The following is a 19,500-nucleotide window of genomic DNA, read 5'->3' as shown; positions in this document are numbered from 1 at the left end:
TTAATAATTAGCATATAATTGCGTTAATTTCCACGTTCTCAGACGTGACGGACTGTCTCGTGCGTGGTCCTTGGCGGAAAGGTGTCGGGATCGCATAACAAGAACTGCCCAGATAATTTGACTTAACTGTGCGTGGAAGGGTGCTACCATGACGTGTCGGTGGCGAGGGGAGATGATCCTCATTGTAGAAGCTCGCTTTCTACTTTTCGAGGATCTCTTTTCTCTCTGTCGAACACTATTCAACTGGCCACGCGGGGCTAAGTCCTTAATCGGGCAAATCGAGTCAGTTGTCCGGCTCTGAACGCGTCGAGATAACGCGGTTATCGCGGAAATAATCGGGCGTTAATTCGCGTTTCGGGATCGTCGCGTAAAATATCGTTCTTTTTTAATAATTAGCATATAACTTGCGTTAATTTCCACGTTCTCAGACGTGACGGCTGTCTCGTGCGTGGTCCTTGGCGGAAAGGTGTCGGGATCGCATAACAAGAACTGCCCAGATAATTTGACTTAACTGTGCGTGGAAGGGTGCTACCATGACGTGTCGGTGGCGAGGGGAGATGATCTCATTGTAGAAAGCTCGCTTTCTACTTTTCGAGGATCTCTCTTCTCTCTGTCGAACACTTCAACTGGCCACGCGGGGCTAAGTCCTTAATCGGGCAAATCGAGTCAGTTGTCCGGCTCTGAACGCGTCGAGATACCGCGGTTATCGCGGAAATAATCGGGCGTTAATTCGCGTTTCGGGATCGTCGCGTAAAATATCGTTCTTTTTTAATAATTAGCATATAATTGCGTTAATTTCCACGTTCTCAGACGTGACGGCTGTCTCGTGCGTGGTCCTTGGCGGAAAGGTGTCGGGATCGCATAACAAGAACTGCCCAGATAATTTGACTTAACTGTGCGTGGAAGGGTGCTACCATGACGTGTCGGTGGCGAGGGGAGATGATCCTCATTGTAGAAAGCTCGCTTTCTACTTTTCGAGGATCTCTCTTCTCTCTGTCGAACACTATTCAACTGGCCACGCGGGGTTAAGTCCTTAATCGGGCAAATCGAGTCAGTTGTCCGGCTCTGAACGCGTCGAGATAACGCGGTTATCGCGGAAATAATCGGGCTGTTAATTCGCGTTTCGGGATCGTCGCGTAAAATATCGTTCTTTTTTAATAATTAGCATATAATTGCGTTAATTTCCACGTTCTCAGACGTGACGACTGTCTCGTGCGTGGTCCTTGGCGGAAAGGTGTCGGGATCGCATAACAAGAACTGCCCAGATAATTTGACTTAACTGTGCGTGGAAGGGTGCTACCATGACGTGTCGGTGGCGAGGGGAGATGATCCTCATTGTAGAAAGCTCGCTTTCTACTTTTCGAGGATCTCTCTTCTCTCTGTCGAACACTATTCAACTGGCCACGCGGGGTTAAGTCCTTAATCGGGCAAATCGAGTCAGTTGTCCGGCTCTGAACGCGTCGAGATAACGCGGTTATCGCGGAAATAATCGGGTGTTAATTCGCGTTTCGGGATCGTCGCGTAAAATATCGTTCTTTTTTAATAATTAGCATATAATTGCGTTTATTTCCACGTTCTCAGACGTGACGACTGTCTCGTGCGTGGTCCTTGGCGGAAAGGTGTCGGGATCGCATAACAAGAACTGCCCAGATAATTTGACTTAACTGTGCGTGGAAGGGTGCTACCATGACGTGTCGGTGGCGAGGGGAGATGATCCTCATTGTAGAAAGCTCGCTTTCTACTTTTCGAGGATCTCTCTTCTCTCTGTCGAACACTATTCAACTGGCCACGCGGGGTTAAGTCCTTAATCGGGCAAATCGAGTCAGTTGTCCGGCTCTGAACGCGTCGAGATAACGCGGTTATCGCGGAAATAATCGGGTGTTAATTCGCGTTTCGGGATCGTCGCGTAAAATATCGTTCTTTTTTAATAATTAGCATATAATTGCGTTAATTTCCACGTTCTCAGACGTGACGACTGTCTCGTGCGTGGTCCTTGGCGGAAAGGTGTCGGGATCGCATAACAAGAACTGCCCAGATAATTTGACTTAACTGTGCGTGGAAGGGTGCTACCATGACGTGTCGGTGGCGAGGGGAGATGATCCTCATTGTAGAGAGCTCGCTTTCTACTTTTCGAGGATCTCTCTTCTCTCTGTCGAACACTATTCAACTGGCCACGCGGGGTTAAGTCCTTAATCGGGCAAATCGAGTCAGTTGTCCGGCTCTGAACGCGTCGAGATAACGCGGTTATCGCGGAAATAATTGGGCGTTAAATCGCGTTTCGGGATCGTCGCGTAAAATATCGTTCTTTTTTAATAATTAGCATATAATTGCGTTAATTTCCACGTTCTCAGACGTGACGACTGTCTCGTGCGTGGTCCTTGGCGGAAAGGTGTCGGGATCGCATAACAAGAACTGCCCAGATAATTTGACTTAACTGTGCGTGGAAGGGTGCTACCATGACGTGTCGGTGGCGAGGGGAGATGATCCTCATTGTAGAGAGCTCGCTTTCTACTTTTCGAGGATCTCTCTTCTCTCTGTCGAACACTATTCAACTGGCCACGCGGGGTTAAGTCCTTAATCGGGCAAATCGAGTCAGTTGTCCGGCTCTGAACGCGTCGAGATAACGCGGTTATCGCGGAAATAATCGGGTGTTAATTCGCGTTTCGGGATCGTCGCGTAAAATATCGTTCTTTTTTAATAATTAGCATATAATTGCGTTAATTTCCACGTTCTCAGACGTGACGACTGTCTCGTGCGTGGTCCTTGGCGGAAAGGTGTCGGGATCGCATAACAAGAACTGCCCAGATAATTTGACTTAACTGTGCGTGGAAGGGTGCTACCATGACGTGTCGGTGGCGAGGGGAGATGATCCTCATTGTAGAGAGCTCGCTTTCTACTTTTCGAGGATCTCTCTTCTCTCTGTCGAACACTATTCAACTGGCCACGCGGGGTTAAGTCCTTAATCGGGCAAATCGAGTCAGTTATCCGGCTCTGAACGCGTCGAGATAACGCGGTTATCGCGGGCGATTTTTCCACGAACAAACTCGGTTGTTACGTAACGTTTTCGGGAGTGACGTATTAAATATCGCGCGATTATAGTTATCCGCGTATACGTGTGATGCCGGTGGAGTTGTGTTTGAGCATCGAGGGAGCTAACAACCCGAGAATACAGCCTGAGAGGAGGAGGAGGCCTGGGAGAGGCATCGGGCGCCAGCGGAACAACTTTGCGGTAAATATTAATTTTTATTTTGTGCAAGAGTAATTTTTCTTGTTTATTCTTGAGCTTTTTTATTTCATCATGATTTAGAAATAATAGTTGGAAGAAAAGGAGTAATTTAGTATTTTATAAAAATTGATTCTTCTCAATATTATTTTCGGAAAATGTGTAATTATTTAAATAAATATCCGATTTTAAATAATGAATAAAACGTTTGATGCTATATGAATTATCTATGTTTTAAAACATTGAGTTTTTTTAACACTGTTTTAATATAAATTCTATATTTATTTGTTACAGAATCAACGTAGCTACGTGGCAGATATAATTCCGCTGTTGCGCATTGGGATTGGTGAGTGATTAATTAACATATCAATTGAGATAACTGATAACTGGATTTTATCCAGTTAAAGTAGTAATATGACGTAAGATCTAATACATCCATATATTTATTGTTATGAAATAAAAGATTTTTTTTTAGTTAGTAACCTAGATAATTATTTTACATTTAATTAGTTTTATATCACTTAAAAATAGTTTTGAATTAATATATTATATTGAAAATAGTTTTAATAATTTTCAAAATATAAAAAGATGATAACAATTCTAATTGTGTGGGAAATTTCGGATCTTACGTCATTCGTCTGAATGAGAATCTCTGCATGCTTTTGAGATGAGATTCAGCAACGAACCGTTCGAATCGTTGAAATTACGGATATGGGCCTTAGATTCTATCGAATAACGCGTCTAGCAATTTTCATTCATTTATTTTCAAATTAAAGTTTTATTGTATTATTTTATAAAGTTTACATATATATATATTTGAAAGTTTATTTAATATAAATTTCATAATCGTGATCAAATGTCTCCGAATCAAAACGCTGTCGACATAGAGATCTTTTGCAAATTCAGATTTGTTTTCTATTCCAATATGTATTTTAATTCTTGGATATTTTAATATACGAATAAACGCGTGTATTTAAAGAATAAATGCGAAATTAATTCATATGTTAACAAAATTGTTATTGTTATTATTAATTGTTAATTTCGTACTTAATTGATTTAGTTAATGTGATGGCCTCTTCGCGACGCGTTCGTGTCTCGCGCATCTTAAAAAAGCGTAAAATCTTACGCTTATTGCCGGCAGCAGCAGGAGTATTTCTCCTTGCTGCCGATCTGGCTACATGAAGCCAGAATACGGCCAGGTATTACAAAAGGTGAGTGTACTCTGGCCAGAAGAATGAAGACGAAGAGGATCAAGGTAGGTTAGTGTACCACACCACACCAATCAAAGTAATAAAAAATACAGATAAAGGTAAGCCTGTAAGGTTATCTGTATACGTGCGATACGTAATCTTGAGACGGAAAATCGCGTCTCGTATTAAATTTATATTTCGCGTAAATAAAACTCCTAATAAAACTTCTAAAAAATGGTCCCGATTTAAAACCGATTTAAATCCCAATTTAAAATTTACGCGCGCTTGTTTAATTTTGGGTAATCGCGGTCATAACTTTAGGTATACTAGATAGAGATACGGGTAGGGGTAGGAATACGGTTAAAAATTAGGATAAAAATTGGGTAGGTATAAGAAAAACGAATAAGTAAAGGTACGGGTAGGTAGGAATATGGGGGTGTAATTTTGGACAATAAAACGAAACTTCTCATTAATATTATAATTGTAAGAAACTTAAGTCATAAGTAAGCATACGAATAGGTAGGAGGAAAGCGGGAGGGTATTATGATTCAATAATGAACAAAAATTAATTTTTTTTTAATTTTAAGTAATTTAAATTTATTTGTGTATAACTGTAATAACATAACGTTCAGAATTATGTACAAAACGATTCTGTCGCTAAAATTGTAAATTGCACAAAATTGTATATGTGTAATATAATTAAATTGTATATGTATATCTAATTTTTGTGCAAACTGGATTATACACGAAATCGAAATGCGTATAACACAAAATTTCTTAAATTAAAACGCCATTAAATATTTTCTTTACTTTTCTTTTTATATCCTTTTATTTAGATTTTAACTTTTAAATATGTCAAAAAATCTCTATAAATAAATTCAAGAAATTTTTTAAAAATTTGCGTTTGACATGGTCACCAATTTTTATAACGTATAATAATAAGAATTTTTTAAATAAGAATACAAAGAACATGCTAAGCTAGTGATCGAATATATTAACTTCTCACTCGTGAGATTTGACTTCTGTTTCACAGAATCGCGAATGTAGTTTGAGAAAATAGTTCCGAGAGTCGGCAGTTGGCATTTTATTGTCAGTTACAAGTTAAAAGTTGCGAAACAAAACGACTTAGTTCTGAAATTAATTTAATTTTAAATTTAGGACACTAATTTAGTTCTAAATTAGTTTTTTAAATTTCTTTCGGTATATATTTGTCAAATTTACTATTGCGATTATCGCGTTCTTAGCGCGTTCCTTATAGTCGCGATCGCTGCCTTTGGCGATGGGGCCTTATTATCACTGTCTCTCGCGTCAGGGAAAATGCGTGGTTCGCCAGCAAATGCGTGGTTCGTATCAGCGTAGAGTTAAAATGATTTTTATCGTAAGAGTTAGAGTTATTTTTCGTCAGTTTTCGTGGGCTCTATCCGTGACGTTTAGTTAGGTGCCCTGTTGAAAATTGGGGGCTTCCGTTGTAGGAGTGAAATTAATCCCGCATTTTCCTGATTGTTTCCGAAAGCAGTAGTTTTGGCAATGAGTCAATGACGACTACCACGTTTTATAATCACGAAATTAATTATTAATTATTGTATTTTGCGAGAAAATTTTATTTTTTCTCATTAAATGTTCATTCGTTAATAAAAGTATTAATATTATTTTTACAATAATGAAACTTAATAGTAAAATAGGCATGGATATAACGATAAATTTAGACCATTAAGAAAATAATTCAAATCAAGAATCAGCTTGCACGCTTTTGTCGATATATTTGAATCGTTTTTGAAAATGTAATTACAAACGTGTATATTTTTTAATTTAATTTTTTACCTCTTTTTAGAGGCCATTTCCAGATACGTGGGAGCACCTGATTTAAAACATAAATATTAATTTTTAACCATTTAAATAGTTTAGATATGTCCACAATAAAATACATGCGCAAACGGAGACATTTGATTGGATAAATTTAAATGTTTATTACTTTACAGAAAAGATTTAAAGTTTTTCCTTGTCGTACATCCACGAATGTAATAATAAATATGCGGATACGTAAAAAATTCGATACAAGTCGAATGGGTACCCTGATAATAGATTTTGAAGTATAACTTGAATTTAAATGTTATAAATAAATTCATAAATGGTAAGATAAATATTGTAAAATATTCGTTTATAAAATTTTTCAGAATCTGTTATTGGGTTCGACTCGTCTCGAATTGAGTTGGTACCCCAGAATTACTTGTATCCGCATATATTAAAGTTAAGATAAAAGCGCATGTATTTCATTATTCTTAAATGTACTCGTTTGTATAATCATTTTTGCATAAAAACTGTTCTATCCATGTATTTTTTAAGTGAAAGTGATACATGTATATGTATCTTGTATAATAATGGGAGACCATTATAATTTTTTGCACGATTTTTTATTTTGCATATTACAGAATGATAAATATCGATTAAAATAAATATTCGAGAATTGTATAATTGTATTGTTAAAAAACGGTAAATGTTATTGACTCGCTGCCGAAATTACTACTATCGGAAGCAGTCCGGAAGATAGGGAATTTATTTCCTTCTGCGAAACCACCGATATTTGACGGATTGCTTAATTTTCGTTCGCAGATCGATCTCAAGCAGAGTGATAAGAAACAAGACTCAGGTCGCTCATCGCCATAAAGATCGTTCTTTTCTGAGTTGATCGCTAACCATGCAGCGTGCCACTCGACGGAGGGGCCTTGATCTGGCCAAATTTTTAAGTCAGTTATTTTCTTTTTTGAACGTGGCAATAACGGAGTCATTGTCGCAATTTTTTAAAATCTATAAGGTTTTAAAAGATAGATCTTTAGAGAATTAATAGTGAGAGTGCAAATACTATCAAGTGCGATTAATTAAAATCATTTAGAAATACGTACGAAAACGCTTCTGAAGTTATATTTATTATTGCGCGTAAATTAAAAATAAGTATCGAGAATTCGCGTTGTATCAACGATATATTATAGAAATTACGGATATATCACAATTAGGTATCGCAAATATCGTGGATCAATTTATTAGCCAATGTTCGATCGCGATTTATTTTATTCGATCATTGGCTTAATTAACCTGAAGTTTTGTCTGTACTTCCGCGCAACAGTTTTACTACAAAATTCTTTTTTTTTTCTAAAATATTGCCAAACATGCCGGTATTGGAAATTTTCTTTTTCTATGATTGAGAGGAAATAATTGTTAATTTTATTAATAATTTTTTTTCATCGTGATTGCTCGCACTACGTAAAGTTTTATAAACTTCGTAATTTTAAATTTGTAATTGACAATAAATATCGCGTAATTCGATCGCTTATAATACCCTGTTAAGTTATATTACTGTAAATTATGGACGGTATGTTGGTATACGCATTTCCAACGTTTTTGTGTAATCCGGAATTAATAAGATATGTTATATATGTATACACGCAATTTTATCTTTGAAAGACTGTGTAATTTTGTATTGTTTTATTAGTTTATTATATATTGTATTGCTTTATTGTGTTGTTTTATTACTTTATTATGTACTAGATTTTGGCGTACAAGACCAAATTATATAAAAAAGTAAAAAAAAAAAAAACATAATGCTTATATCAAAGAAAATAAAGACCACTGATTGAAATCGGCGGGGGTGGTGGAGGGCCTCTACAGGTTGGCCCGTTTTTGCCGGAGATTCTGCTTTAAATCTCAAACTGAAATTGTATAAGCTGTTCATAAAAATTCAAGTTTATTTAAGGTCTCTAATAGTAACTATATCCGGTAAAAACGGAATAGCCTGCATAATAAACTATTTTATCTTATACCTATGTATTTCAAATAATTTTACGTAATTTTTCGTAAATTATTGTAATTGTATAAGCAATCAAATTGCATTTTATTATTTCACATGTTTATAAAATTTAATAAAAAATGATTAATAATAAGAAATAAAAATAAAGCATTTTAAAAGAAAAGAGGGCCGCTGATTAAAATCAGCGGGGGTGGTGGAGGGCCTCTAAAGATTGGCCTATATTTTTGTAATATAATATAATGTAATATAATATAATATAAATAATTAAATTAATGAGAGAGATGCTCCCGAAAAAAGGAGGCGTCTCCTTATTTTCAGCCTTTATTTTCAGCATTTATTTTCAGTCTTCATTTTATGTTTTACTTTACGTTTTACTCTCATGAGTGATGTATAAAATATCGCGCGATCATAATTATCCGCGAAAAGAAAAAAGATAGAGAACAGACTTTAAATGAAATCAAGAGGAATCTGTCGGTGCATCGACGCGATAAAGGAGATGACGCAATACAAACCAAAGACTAAAGAAAAGAATGGAACTAGAAGAGAGAGAAGTTTGTCGAAGGAAGATCAAGGGAAGGAAAAAGAAAGGGCCATGTAAAAATGATAAACGAAGGACCAAGATGAAAAATAAAAGAAGTATAAAGAACATGAAATTGCGGTAAAGAAATTACGAAAAGTTTATCGAGAAAGAATCAAAGAGTGCAGAAAGTAACGATAAAAAAGAAGGATCTTAAAAGGACATTAAAGAAATCAAGAAGAATCTGTCAGCGAAGCGTCGTGATAGAGAAGACAGTGCAACGATGGACGAACGGAAGACCGAAGGAAAGAATGGAACAAGAAAAGGAAGAAGTTTGTCTCGAAGAAAGTTCAAGGGAGGGAAGAAGAAAGGGCCATGTAAAAATGATAAACGAAGGACCAAGATAAAAGAAGAAAGAAGTATGAAAAAGATAAAATTGCGGTAAAAAAATTATAAAAAATTTATCCAGAAAGAATCGAAGAGTGCAGAAAATAACGATGGAAAAAGAAAGATCTTAAAAGGACATGAAAAAAAATCAAGAAGAATCTGTCAGCGAAGCGTCGTGATAGAAAAGACAGTGCAACGATGGACGAACGGAAAATCGAAGGAAAGAATGGAACAAGAAGAAAGAAAGTATTATTAAACGAGGCTCGAGGAAGAAAAAAAAAGACGCACATTTTCGGGTACATCAACCGTAATTGTTGCATTATCGGGAGTACCGTCCGAAGTTGTCAGACTTTCCGGAATGCCGTCGCGCGATTTTAATAATTAGTATAATATAACTGCGTCAATTTCCGCGTTCTCAGACGTGACGGCTGTCTCGTGCGTGGTCCTGTGCGGAAAGGTGCCGGGATCGCATAACAAGAACTGCCCAGATCATTTGACTTCACTGTGCGTGGAAGGGTGCTATCATGACGTGTCGGTGGCGAGGGGAGATGATCCTCATTGTAGAGAGCTCGCTTTCTACTTTTCGAGGATCTCTCTTCTCTCTGTCGAACACTATTCAAACTATTCAACTGGCCACGCGGGGTTAAGTTCTTAATCGGGCAAATCGAGTCAGTTGTCCGGCTCTGAACGCGTTGAGATAATGTTGTTATCGCGGGCGATTTTAAAATGCCACAGTCCAGCAAAACGTCCCGGCGCGGCGTGACCGTTCTCAGATCAGGCTTTTCTCTGATGGAACTCATCCACTAGCGCCTCTATGTGCACGAACCATGTGCTTTGATTTACGTAGCCATGCAACAAATATTTCCAACGGGTAACACAGTCTTCTGTCCCACAGCGCTCTGAAATAATTTTTTATCAAAAACCAAAAATTAAAGAATAAAATATACTCGTTATAAAACATATAAGCTATTAGGGTCTTAAGATATTTAGTGCTTTATAAAATAATTTTCACCTAATATCATCTTCTTCTCTCATTTTTTTCATTTCTCTGTTCTTTTGAATGTATAAAATGCATATACTTTTATACAATTGCGTATATAATTAACCAAATGCGGTGATTATGTGGAACTTTGCATGGGACAATAATCGAGCACTTTATTGCAATTTCCGATGTCTAACAATCTAGGCAATGGAAGAGAACCTCCCAACTCGCGTAAAATCGATACCAAGCTTTGCCTAATCATCTCACAATTAGAAAGGGATCTACGCCTCGAGTCCGCTTTTTAGGCTGGTGAATGTACTGCTGGTAGACATGACGAGAGAAGTGACGATTGATTTAGTCGATTGATTAAATTACAATATATTAATTAGAGCCGAGCCATTTGTCCAAGACAAAGCGTTGTGTCTAACGTTCTGAATGAAATCCCATATATATTATCGAAACGTCAGATTTTTAATTATAATTTTTAATTATAATTTTTGCGGCTATCGACAGGAACGTAACAACTTGTCTGACGAAAAACACATGCCAAGCAGGCCGGCCTTGTATTTCCATGATCATGAAATATTGAACACTATGTAAAATGGTCTTAAATCGAATATATTTTCCAGTTTTTTTTAAATTAAAATATGTATACAATATGCGGTTAAATTCCGTTGAGTTCTTTTGACGATGTTGATTTGCAAGTTATAATGAGACAGCTGAAACAGAAAAAAAGAAATTGCGATATGAGATTTTATTTTATTTAAACCATTTACAGTAAATTAGCAATTGCACAGAAATTTTTTATTTAAATATTTCATAATTTCCGTTTATTATTTGCATTTAATAAGAGAGTGTCGCGGAAAGAAGTCGATTCGCGAGATAGACGTTATCGTGATATCATTGCGAATAGTTATTTAATTAATTAAGCAAACATTCTGCTACTTTATTAATTGTATCGTCTCTCTTCCTAAGGGCAATGTATTTTTGATCTAACAATTGTCAAACAAAAAAAATCAATATCATGAGCAAATCCATATTATCCACTCTCAGACTTCTTTCTGAATCATGTAGTACCAGCAGTCGATCGAAGAAGTTACAAGGAATTATCGCATATCGTACAAGGGTCACTTGTGATCTCTGAAGTCTCTTCAGCATTCATTTGCCTGTTCAGAAAGCACAAGAAGATATCGACCGTAACGTTGTGCACTCTGGAGGAAGAGTATATGAAATAAAATGAAACCGTCCAATGAGTCGCCATTTTGTCGGTCCCATTTATCGTTTAAACGAGAAAGAAATTAATATCTTTATGATTATTTTTTATTTGTCGCACGATTATTGCAAAATTATATGGATAAATTATTCGACGACCGACTCATGTAATTTTTCTCGCAGCAAATATTTCGTTCTGTTGACTTTTACGACTAAATACAGCGTTTATTAACAATAATCATTAATGCTTCGATATTGATTCTAATTTTAATTTTCTTTTTCTGCATAAAAAAATGTATTCCTCCAAGCGATGAAAAATACTTTCGACTCTAAATTCGAAAGTGAATCCGCAATCCGCATGACAAAAGCTGTTCGACAATATAAAACGAACCGACAAAAGAAATTTAAATGAAACAGGAGTTATTCGTCACGCAGAATTCGACTCGCGACTGTGTCTTCTCGGAGACAAAAGGAAAGTTCCTAATAATGTTTCGCAATTCGCGTGAATGGCGCGTATACCGGTCTTGACACAGAAAAGGGGGGAAAGTGTAGAAATCATCGTGTAAAGAACAGAGACGGGAATAACATCGCTCTACGCATTTCCTGGCCAGGACAAGACTTGGCTCTTAAGCAGACGCGACGGCACGCTGTATAAATGGCACGCGAAGTGCGTGCCGCCGTTTTAGTCCTTTTTACGAAATAGGAGGAGGATGGCGGTTGCCAAGAAAATCGGCATTGTCTGTCTGGTAACGAGAGTTCCGAAACATCCAAGTTGTCGCGTTTCGCGATGCGTTTAGTTCATGAAACTGCGCGTAGTGTGATAATATACAAGAGTAAATATATAATTGTCTTAAATAAAATAAAGTAACAATGTTGTGCACCGTAAAATTGTAAAGTATGTGAAGTTAGATGAACAGCAAATAAAAATCATGTGATTTAACGAAAATGTATATCTCACATTATGATGACGTACATCTTCCGTTTTGTGATAATTTAATTATATATAAATAATAATTATATACATTTTCGTTATAAATGAGTGATTTTACACTTATTGTTAATGTAATTTTACATACAATTTTTATGGTATACGCTTTAATATAATGCTAATCGAGATGTTAAGCTAACACCAACTATACGTTTACTATATATACTCATGTTAAGCATATGGTTCCCCTTATCGCGAAATAAGAATCTCGAAGTAGAAGATTGGACAGTCACGAAATTTGCTATCGGTGCCGTGAACTTGGCTGTCGGCTCGTACATTTTCGCTCAGGAAGCTTAGGTGCATCGACCCTGGTCCTAAAACGAGTCTGGCGTTGTGCCGCTGTATAGCGGGAGCGGCACGATAGGAATGCCTTTCCGAAAAACAGACGCGAATACGGCTAACAGACATACCCTTGCCTGAATGTAGGTGATACACGTCTGCTTGACGAATGCCATATTGGTGACTAAGGCATCTTCGGATCCGACGAACGTACCGCATTTGTGGCACAGTTATCTGTCGGTTACGAGCGCTCCATTTCCGAAACATCCAAATCATCAATACGATGATCATCGCGCGATCGGCAGCGATCTGGAGAAATTAGCATCCTCCAAAGATCTACCGATAGCGCGTCCAATGGGACTTCAATCCGCGTCGACTTCAAGTAATCACAGGCAGAAATCGCAAACGGGTCCTCAAAGGTATTAAAATTGTCATTTCGCTTTTTAAATTACGAAAATGTGTGAAAGAGAAGGAAAAAAAGTAATGAATATATTTATACAAAAGATACTCGTCATTTATATGGATGGCACTTTGAAAATCTTGCGTAAAACTTGAACAGAATTCTTTGATTACTCTATCATCGATTCTTTTTCAGCAAAAAAGTCGAAGATTATTTATCAGAAAGCTCCAATTTTCAACAATAAGTTTCTTAAGGAGAAAACCTTAAGTAGAATTTATAAATTTGAATATCGTACTGAAAAATATAACTGAAAATTATTTCGATTCTAAAACATCTATATGGATATAATTTTAAAATACACGTCGACTATTCTCATTTTGAGACGAAGACTCTTTGCGGTGGTATCTCTCTCGCAAAAAAAATGCGCATATTATACTATATCTTCTTCTTCGATATTCGAAGGTTCCCTACGGAAATTCACCAGGACGACGTTTGGCTTTCAGCAAAAGTGCCAAACGCATCTCCGTCGCCTCTGCCGCAAGCGCCGACGACGATGGCGACGACGACGATGACGACGACGACGACGTTATCGGGACCTCGAGGTACCCGGGAATATCATAGCCACGTACCTCGACGATTGGCCTATCAGGATGTCGATGTACTCGACAGATACCTGACGGACGAGCCGTATGACGATAAACTGCCGTATCGTGGAAAAATTGAGACAGCGTCGTATTATCGTCGAGGGCCGCAAGACATAACGGCAATCATCAAGGCCCTCGATCGCTTCCTGAGCCATACTCTAAACGACGATGGCTACAATAGCAAAGTACATCCGCCGCCCAATCCCGTTCTAGCCCTCGTTCTGTCCCGATACGGGCGTTACGTGCCTGGACCGCGAAACCCTCGCGTATACGCTTATTTGGCGGCGAACAATATCCACAATCATCAACCCTTCGGCAAGTACAAATACGAGTTCGACGAGGAGCCAATTTACACGGCGAGAAGATAGCGAATGTGACAAATATTATTGATGAACTTGAAAACATGATAATGTAAGCAAACGTATGACAATAAAATGACAATAGCTTGTACACTTTATTTGGAAAAATTCGTTCTGAGAGCATTTATTTCAGTGTGTCTGTCAGAAAATATAATAAGATGATTGACAGGCGAGCGAAATATTTCTTACATAATATGTCGTCGTGCTCTGAGATCTTGGAATACGCTTTACGAGATCTTCTCATAGTTTGCTCGTGATGAAATATTAGATGATATATAGTCGAAGATTGCTATTGCCTTCAGGCTGTCGCACCTAATTCATAACATTCTCTTCTTCCGGCTTTATCTCGAGCCATATAAATCCGATGTTATCCCAATGCTTTTGCAGAGAAAGGCAAAGTATACATATATTAAAGAGGAAGAATCAATTTTAATTGCAACAAATAAACGATTGATTATATATATCCGCGAAAAAAAGTTGAAAAAGGGAAATAAATAAATTAATATACAACGATTCTAATAAAAACTCGCGTCTTCTAAGCGTGGGTTGGCGTTCAGGCCTTTGTTTTTCTTCTCAGTTAAGAGCTCTCGCACTTATAAAAATATTCCCCGCACCCATTCCCCGTGCCGCCCACAATGTAATTTGTCTCATAGCCATTCACAAAGGCATAACGACACCCATCAAGGCCCTCGGCCGCTTCCTGCGCGGGACCCTGAACGACCGTAGCGCTTCTCTCCGCAGCGCAAACTGCGTCCCGTCGATCAATCTCACATTAAACGTTTGCTGACCCGTGCTTAAACACGGATGGTACGTACCTATCGTATCCGTACATTACATTTTATTTGCTCGCGATCGGCGGAATCGATATCTTTGTGGGAATTTAAGTCTGGTCACATTTAAACTATCTGTAGGAACGATTCCACAGTTAGCGTTACAATTGTCTTCTTCGTACGGTGGCTGCGCTGTAATTAACAGCATGAATCTTTAGGAAACGCTATTAAAGGGCTCCTTAACTCACTGTCGCGTTCTTGACGGTTAATCGATATCGCAACCGAATTTATCCTTGAAATCATTCACAAATCCTATTCACAATCGGATTTTACGGCGGGTTAATTGGCGTAGTTGAAGAATCCGCTCGAGAGAAACTCCGATTAAGCAGTAAACTACTCTCGTTACACTTTTCTGTCTCACTTGTCGGTTTCAGAATAGGTGCTCCTGCGTTCGGGCTCTTCATTTATCTAAACCGCGTATCGCGGATCGTCCTTCCTCGGCGAGATAGACTCGCAATTATAAAACAATTATCGATTTATTCCTGATTCAATAACTCGTCGGGTACACGTCGGCGGTAACGAGATGATTATAGTTGCAAAAGTGACTTTCACCGAAATAACGTGGAAGCGAAATTTACAAGCATATGAAGATAAATAGATGATTCCCGCTCAGAGAGATAGATCTCAATCCGCACGTCAAATTTCACCCTTGACGCGGGCGTAACTGTGCAAACTCAGCTAAAACACACATTGCAATTAATATCCTAGACCCATTGTATATAAATATTCAAATATACATTACGCCCGGATACGTATCTATCCGTTTCCACAAGATTATCCTATGAATAAATTTTGAATTAAACCGTGAATATGATATACATGTACGTACAGGCATACGTTAACCGGATGCATGTGAGTCTCCATTTGCATTGGCGAGTTTTAGTCAATAAATATAAATACATATAGATATATATATTACATGTACGTATGTGTACAGCCGTATGTCTACATTTGTATTGCTGATACAGGTAATAAATTCGGATGCGGGGATACACGGAAATCGCTCAACTATAATGCGTTCGACAAGCGCTGTAAACGAACGTGTAACGAAATTACGAAATGCGTTTCGAAGAAAACATGACTCCGTGGCGGGATGGCGAAGGGAAATATCGCGAATTGGTAGGCGGTGGCCAGGTTTCGCAGATTCGTTCAATCTCGCCGTCCGAAGTGGAACTCGCCGCGAGATCATAAAACGGGCGATCGTGCTCTTAAGTGACGCTTGATTGCCTCTCGTCCGCTAGAAAAGCATATTGTCGGAAAATTGTGTTTTCCGTGTCGGGGTTCGCCGTCCGTTTCTTCGAGATTTTACGGCGGCGAGATCGGTGAGCCTTAATAACTTTAGCCGGATACCGGTACATACACGGCCACTCGAAATTAGCCGTACGCAGACTTTTCTCTGTGATACCTTTCCATTCTCTTCGAGGGTAGCTTGTATCCGTATTGGATTATCCGTCCGTTATCGATTCGATACCTATACCGCAAAAGAGACCGAACGAGGTCGTCGAACCGTGAGAAGAGATATTGTTAGCGAGGACAGACGTGTGTCGCACGGAAAAATTCTATAACAAATCTGTATTTTCATGTAAACGATTCGCGACAGCGAGAGACCGAAACGCAGCCTGCCCAAGGCTCGCCTTCACCACAAACGCGTCCTTGCATTATTTAAATCATAGAGCGACGATGAATATTTTAAGCCGAGAGTCAGCGCAACAAACAACAGCGGCAGATGCACGCGCGAGCGTACGCGCGGAATCGCAAACGAAAGAAGGACTTCGTCACGTTCGCCGCGTTGAATTTCGCGTGTCTCTTTTCTTTTAATAGCCAGAACGATATATGAGAGCAGAATGGATAAAGCGGTTCATTCATCATTCCGGAGACGGGAGACGCGCAAATTTTCTCACGTTTCTTTCTCTCCCCTGTAATTCCCGCGCTCTCCGCGTTAGAACAGCTACAGGCTATATGCGTGCCCCGTCCGCAACTTCAGGGGGGGAGGAGGTTCAAATCAAACCGTGATGAAAAAAGGCGACCGTGAGGTAAAAAGCAGCAGGAATAAAATATGAGAAATACGTTTCCTCGAGGCGATACGATTCATTTTACCAATCCTGTCTTGCTTTCGCGCGGCTGCGGGAAAGAAAACGAAACGAGTTGCGAGAAAAGAGAAAGAGGCTTGAGTATCAAGGCATGTAGTATTAACCCGTCGCGTTAAATTCTCTTTTTGTTCTCTGTAACTTTCTCTCTTCGTATAGCCCAGATCTATCTAGTTCTCTCAGCGCTACGTGAAATCACAGCCAATCGTAATACAATTAACATTTAACGTTATAATCTCTGTGGTTTCATACGGATACTTTTCAAATTAGATATTATAATGTTACTCGCTACTCGATTACGTATTATGCACAAATGATAATATAATAATCTTCCCAAGTAAAATAGAATATGCATTTTTCAACGTTGTAAAGTAACATCACTGTATTTCATCGTCGAATCTCGGTCTTCCCTTATCTCGCGAACAACGATACTTTAACGGTGAACTCGTGAGCACAGGCTGTGTTTCGAGTATCATCATCGTGTTGGCGCCTTATCAAATTCTCATACGAAGCTCCGGGGAATGGCGAGGAATGACGGAGCAGTGAGCACAAAGAGCCGAACGAGATACATTGTATGTACGTACAGCGTATCCATACGTACTACCTACTTGTTGTCAATACCGATCAATTCCGCATTGGCTTGCCTTCTCCTTCCCTTCCCCTGACTCTGTCATTGGAAGAACGGTGATCATTGAAATTTCGATCGAAAGATGTCGATGCATTCGGCGGCTTTTCGATGCCCGTGGGGAATTGACGTCCGATTTGTCTCCGAGTCGCGCATTTCATTTTTCTCGTTTTCCACGCTGTTTATCGTGTACGAATGGGATGTGACCGCATCGCGTGTCTATGTGATGCGGTGGTTCGTGGTTCCATCAGAGCCGATTTAAGACCATCTTCATCACCGCGACCACAAAGAATCACGGACAAAGGGAAAGAGGGCGCGAAGAAGTTTTACCGCTCAAAGTTTTACGCGGAATCATTTTTCCACGTGCTTCTTGTTATTCTCAGTTTATGCAAATTGTCTACCGTACAACATATTCCAAAACTTCCATCGTTCTTTTTAAGTACAAGTTTTCTGGCAAATAGAAATTCAAGTTTCCTTAACAATATCTTATTAGATATAATTTTTACAACTTACTTTTTCTTGCGACACTTCGAATTAAGACACCAGATAAGATACGATTCTCTAGAAAAGGTAATCTAAAGTATAGAAAAATAAGTTATCTTTTCTCTATCTTTATAACCATTTATAACTCAGAGATACTTATTGTCTCGATATTTCTGTCAAAGAAAGACAAACTTTAAATTGACAGCGAATGTGATAGAAATTTGTAGATAGTCCCATAGCTCTGAGACATGTGTCTACACGGAAATTTTTCAAGTCTTGTTCCGCAAGGGGCTTCAAAATGATCTCGATCATTTCCGATGTGTACTCGCATTTATATTAGCCTGCGCACGTTGAGAAACTGAAGTGACCAATAAATACGCGAGGAATAAAATGTGACTCGAATGAAACCCACGATTTTTGAAAATTGATCGTCGACGCATTAGGTATCTGATCGACAATTCGCATCGGCTTGCTCGACGCATTGACGTGCAGCCAATCGGTGCACCGAGAATAACAGATCTGTCTAAACAGCGCGACGATGTTCGCTTTTTCCGATGAAAAACAGCCGAAACATTCCTCGTTTTTTCCACAGAATTTTTTGACTATCCATGCATTTGTCGATATTGTGGCTGTTATTCGAACTGAAGGGCTTGAAGTGCGTTAAGTAGAGCTGTGCGAGATAGCATTCGATTCTAAAATAGCAATCGATACGTGAAATTGACGCAGGTAATCATTATTCGAGATGTTTTTTAATCGATTCAAATAATTTAACTTTAAAATAAGTTTTGAAATTATAAAACCTTTCAATTATAACGCGTCCGTTAATACTGCAATAAAGTACGATAAAACAGGTATTACATCATAATGTAATGGTACATAGTTATTGCATGTTCTAAAACGGATTCCCTCAAGCGCGAGACAATACATATATAATTATCATTACACAAAGTATCATTAAATCGTAAATATAATGTATTGTGAACGATATAAAGTACACAAATATGACAGATGTGTACTTTATACGCAATGTGCAACAATGTGCAACAGTAATTGCGATAAAGAAATTATGAAATCGGCCCGACACTAAAATATATTTTCACATAAATCTCATCAAACTGTATTGCGACCGTGACGTAACCGTAACGAAACTAGACCGTAACAGAGAACGTACATACCTGATAAGAGCAACGAGTGACAAATTCGTTTGTTCCTCACATCCGCGACGTGGTGGGTACAAATTACGCTGCGGTCGTCGCGAGAACGTCGCGTTAAAGTTTACGCGCTCGATCGCCATCCGCGCCACCTTTATTCTCGCGACCCTGCCTTCCTCGCAGGATGTAACTCCCAAGTGCGCATAATGGCACGACGCGGAAGAGGGTGGAAATAAACTCTCGAGTTCTACACGTGATGCGGCCGAGAAGCCACTCACGGTTTTAGCGCGGACACACTCGTGCACGCCGGCTCAATTGCGAGGGTGGTGAAAAGTACTCCG

The 19,500-nt window shown here is 38.7% G+C and overlaps 2 protein-coding genes across 3 annotated transcripts in view; both read left to right on the top strand.

Annotated features, from left to right (window-relative positions):
* Window positions 1-2,321: 2,321 nt before the first annotated feature.
* The window catches only part of LOC143895153 (uncharacterized), a 185,145-nt gene continuing 167,966 nt past the window's right edge, over window positions 2,322-19,500 (top strand). For both annotated transcript variants that reach the window (XM_077402046.1, XM_077402044.1), the window contains exons 1-2: window positions 2,322-3,229; window positions 3,518-3,569. In XM_077402046.1, coding sequence (XP_077258172.1) covers window positions 3,119-3,229; window positions 3,518-3,569 — 163 coding nt within the window. In that variant the 5' untranslated portion in view covers window positions 2,322-3,118. The remainder of the gene's footprint in view (window positions 3,230-3,517; window positions 3,570-19,500) is intronic.
* LOC143895160 (uncharacterized) lies at window positions 8,488-14,081 on the top strand. Its single transcript, XM_077402055.1, has 3 exons — window positions 8,488-12,059; window positions 12,728-12,999; window positions 13,443-14,081. The coding sequence occupies exons 1-3, from the start codon at window positions 12,024-12,026 to the stop codon at window positions 13,990-13,992; spliced, it is 858 nt and encodes a 285-aa protein (XP_077258181.1). The 5' UTR covers window positions 8,488-12,023; the 3' UTR covers window positions 13,993-14,081.

The sequence above is a fragment of the Temnothorax americanus genome, unplaced genomic scaffold (genome assembly GCF_048541705.1).
Source record: "Temnothorax americanus isolate GAGA-0224 unplaced genomic scaffold, ASM4854170v1 Scaffold15, whole genome shotgun sequence".
Taxonomy (NCBI): Eukaryota; Metazoa; Arthropoda; class Insecta; order Hymenoptera; family Formicidae; genus Temnothorax; species Temnothorax americanus.
Note: the sequence above shows the minus strand (reverse complement) of the source record. Positions and strands in the feature narration are given on the sequence as shown.

Coding starts and splice junctions, on each gene's coding strand:
- LOC143895160 (XM_077402055.1), top strand. CDS start 12,024: ATGGCGGTTGCCAAGAAAATCGGCATTGTCTGTCTG. Junction 12,060..12,727: donor AAATCGGCATTGTCTGTCTG/GTAACGAGAGTT, acceptor GCCTGAATGTAG/GTGATACACGTCTGCTTGAC. Junction 13,000..13,442: donor TCGCAAACGGGTCCTCAAAG/GTATTAAAATTG, acceptor CGATATTCGAAG/GTTCCCTACGGAAATTCACC.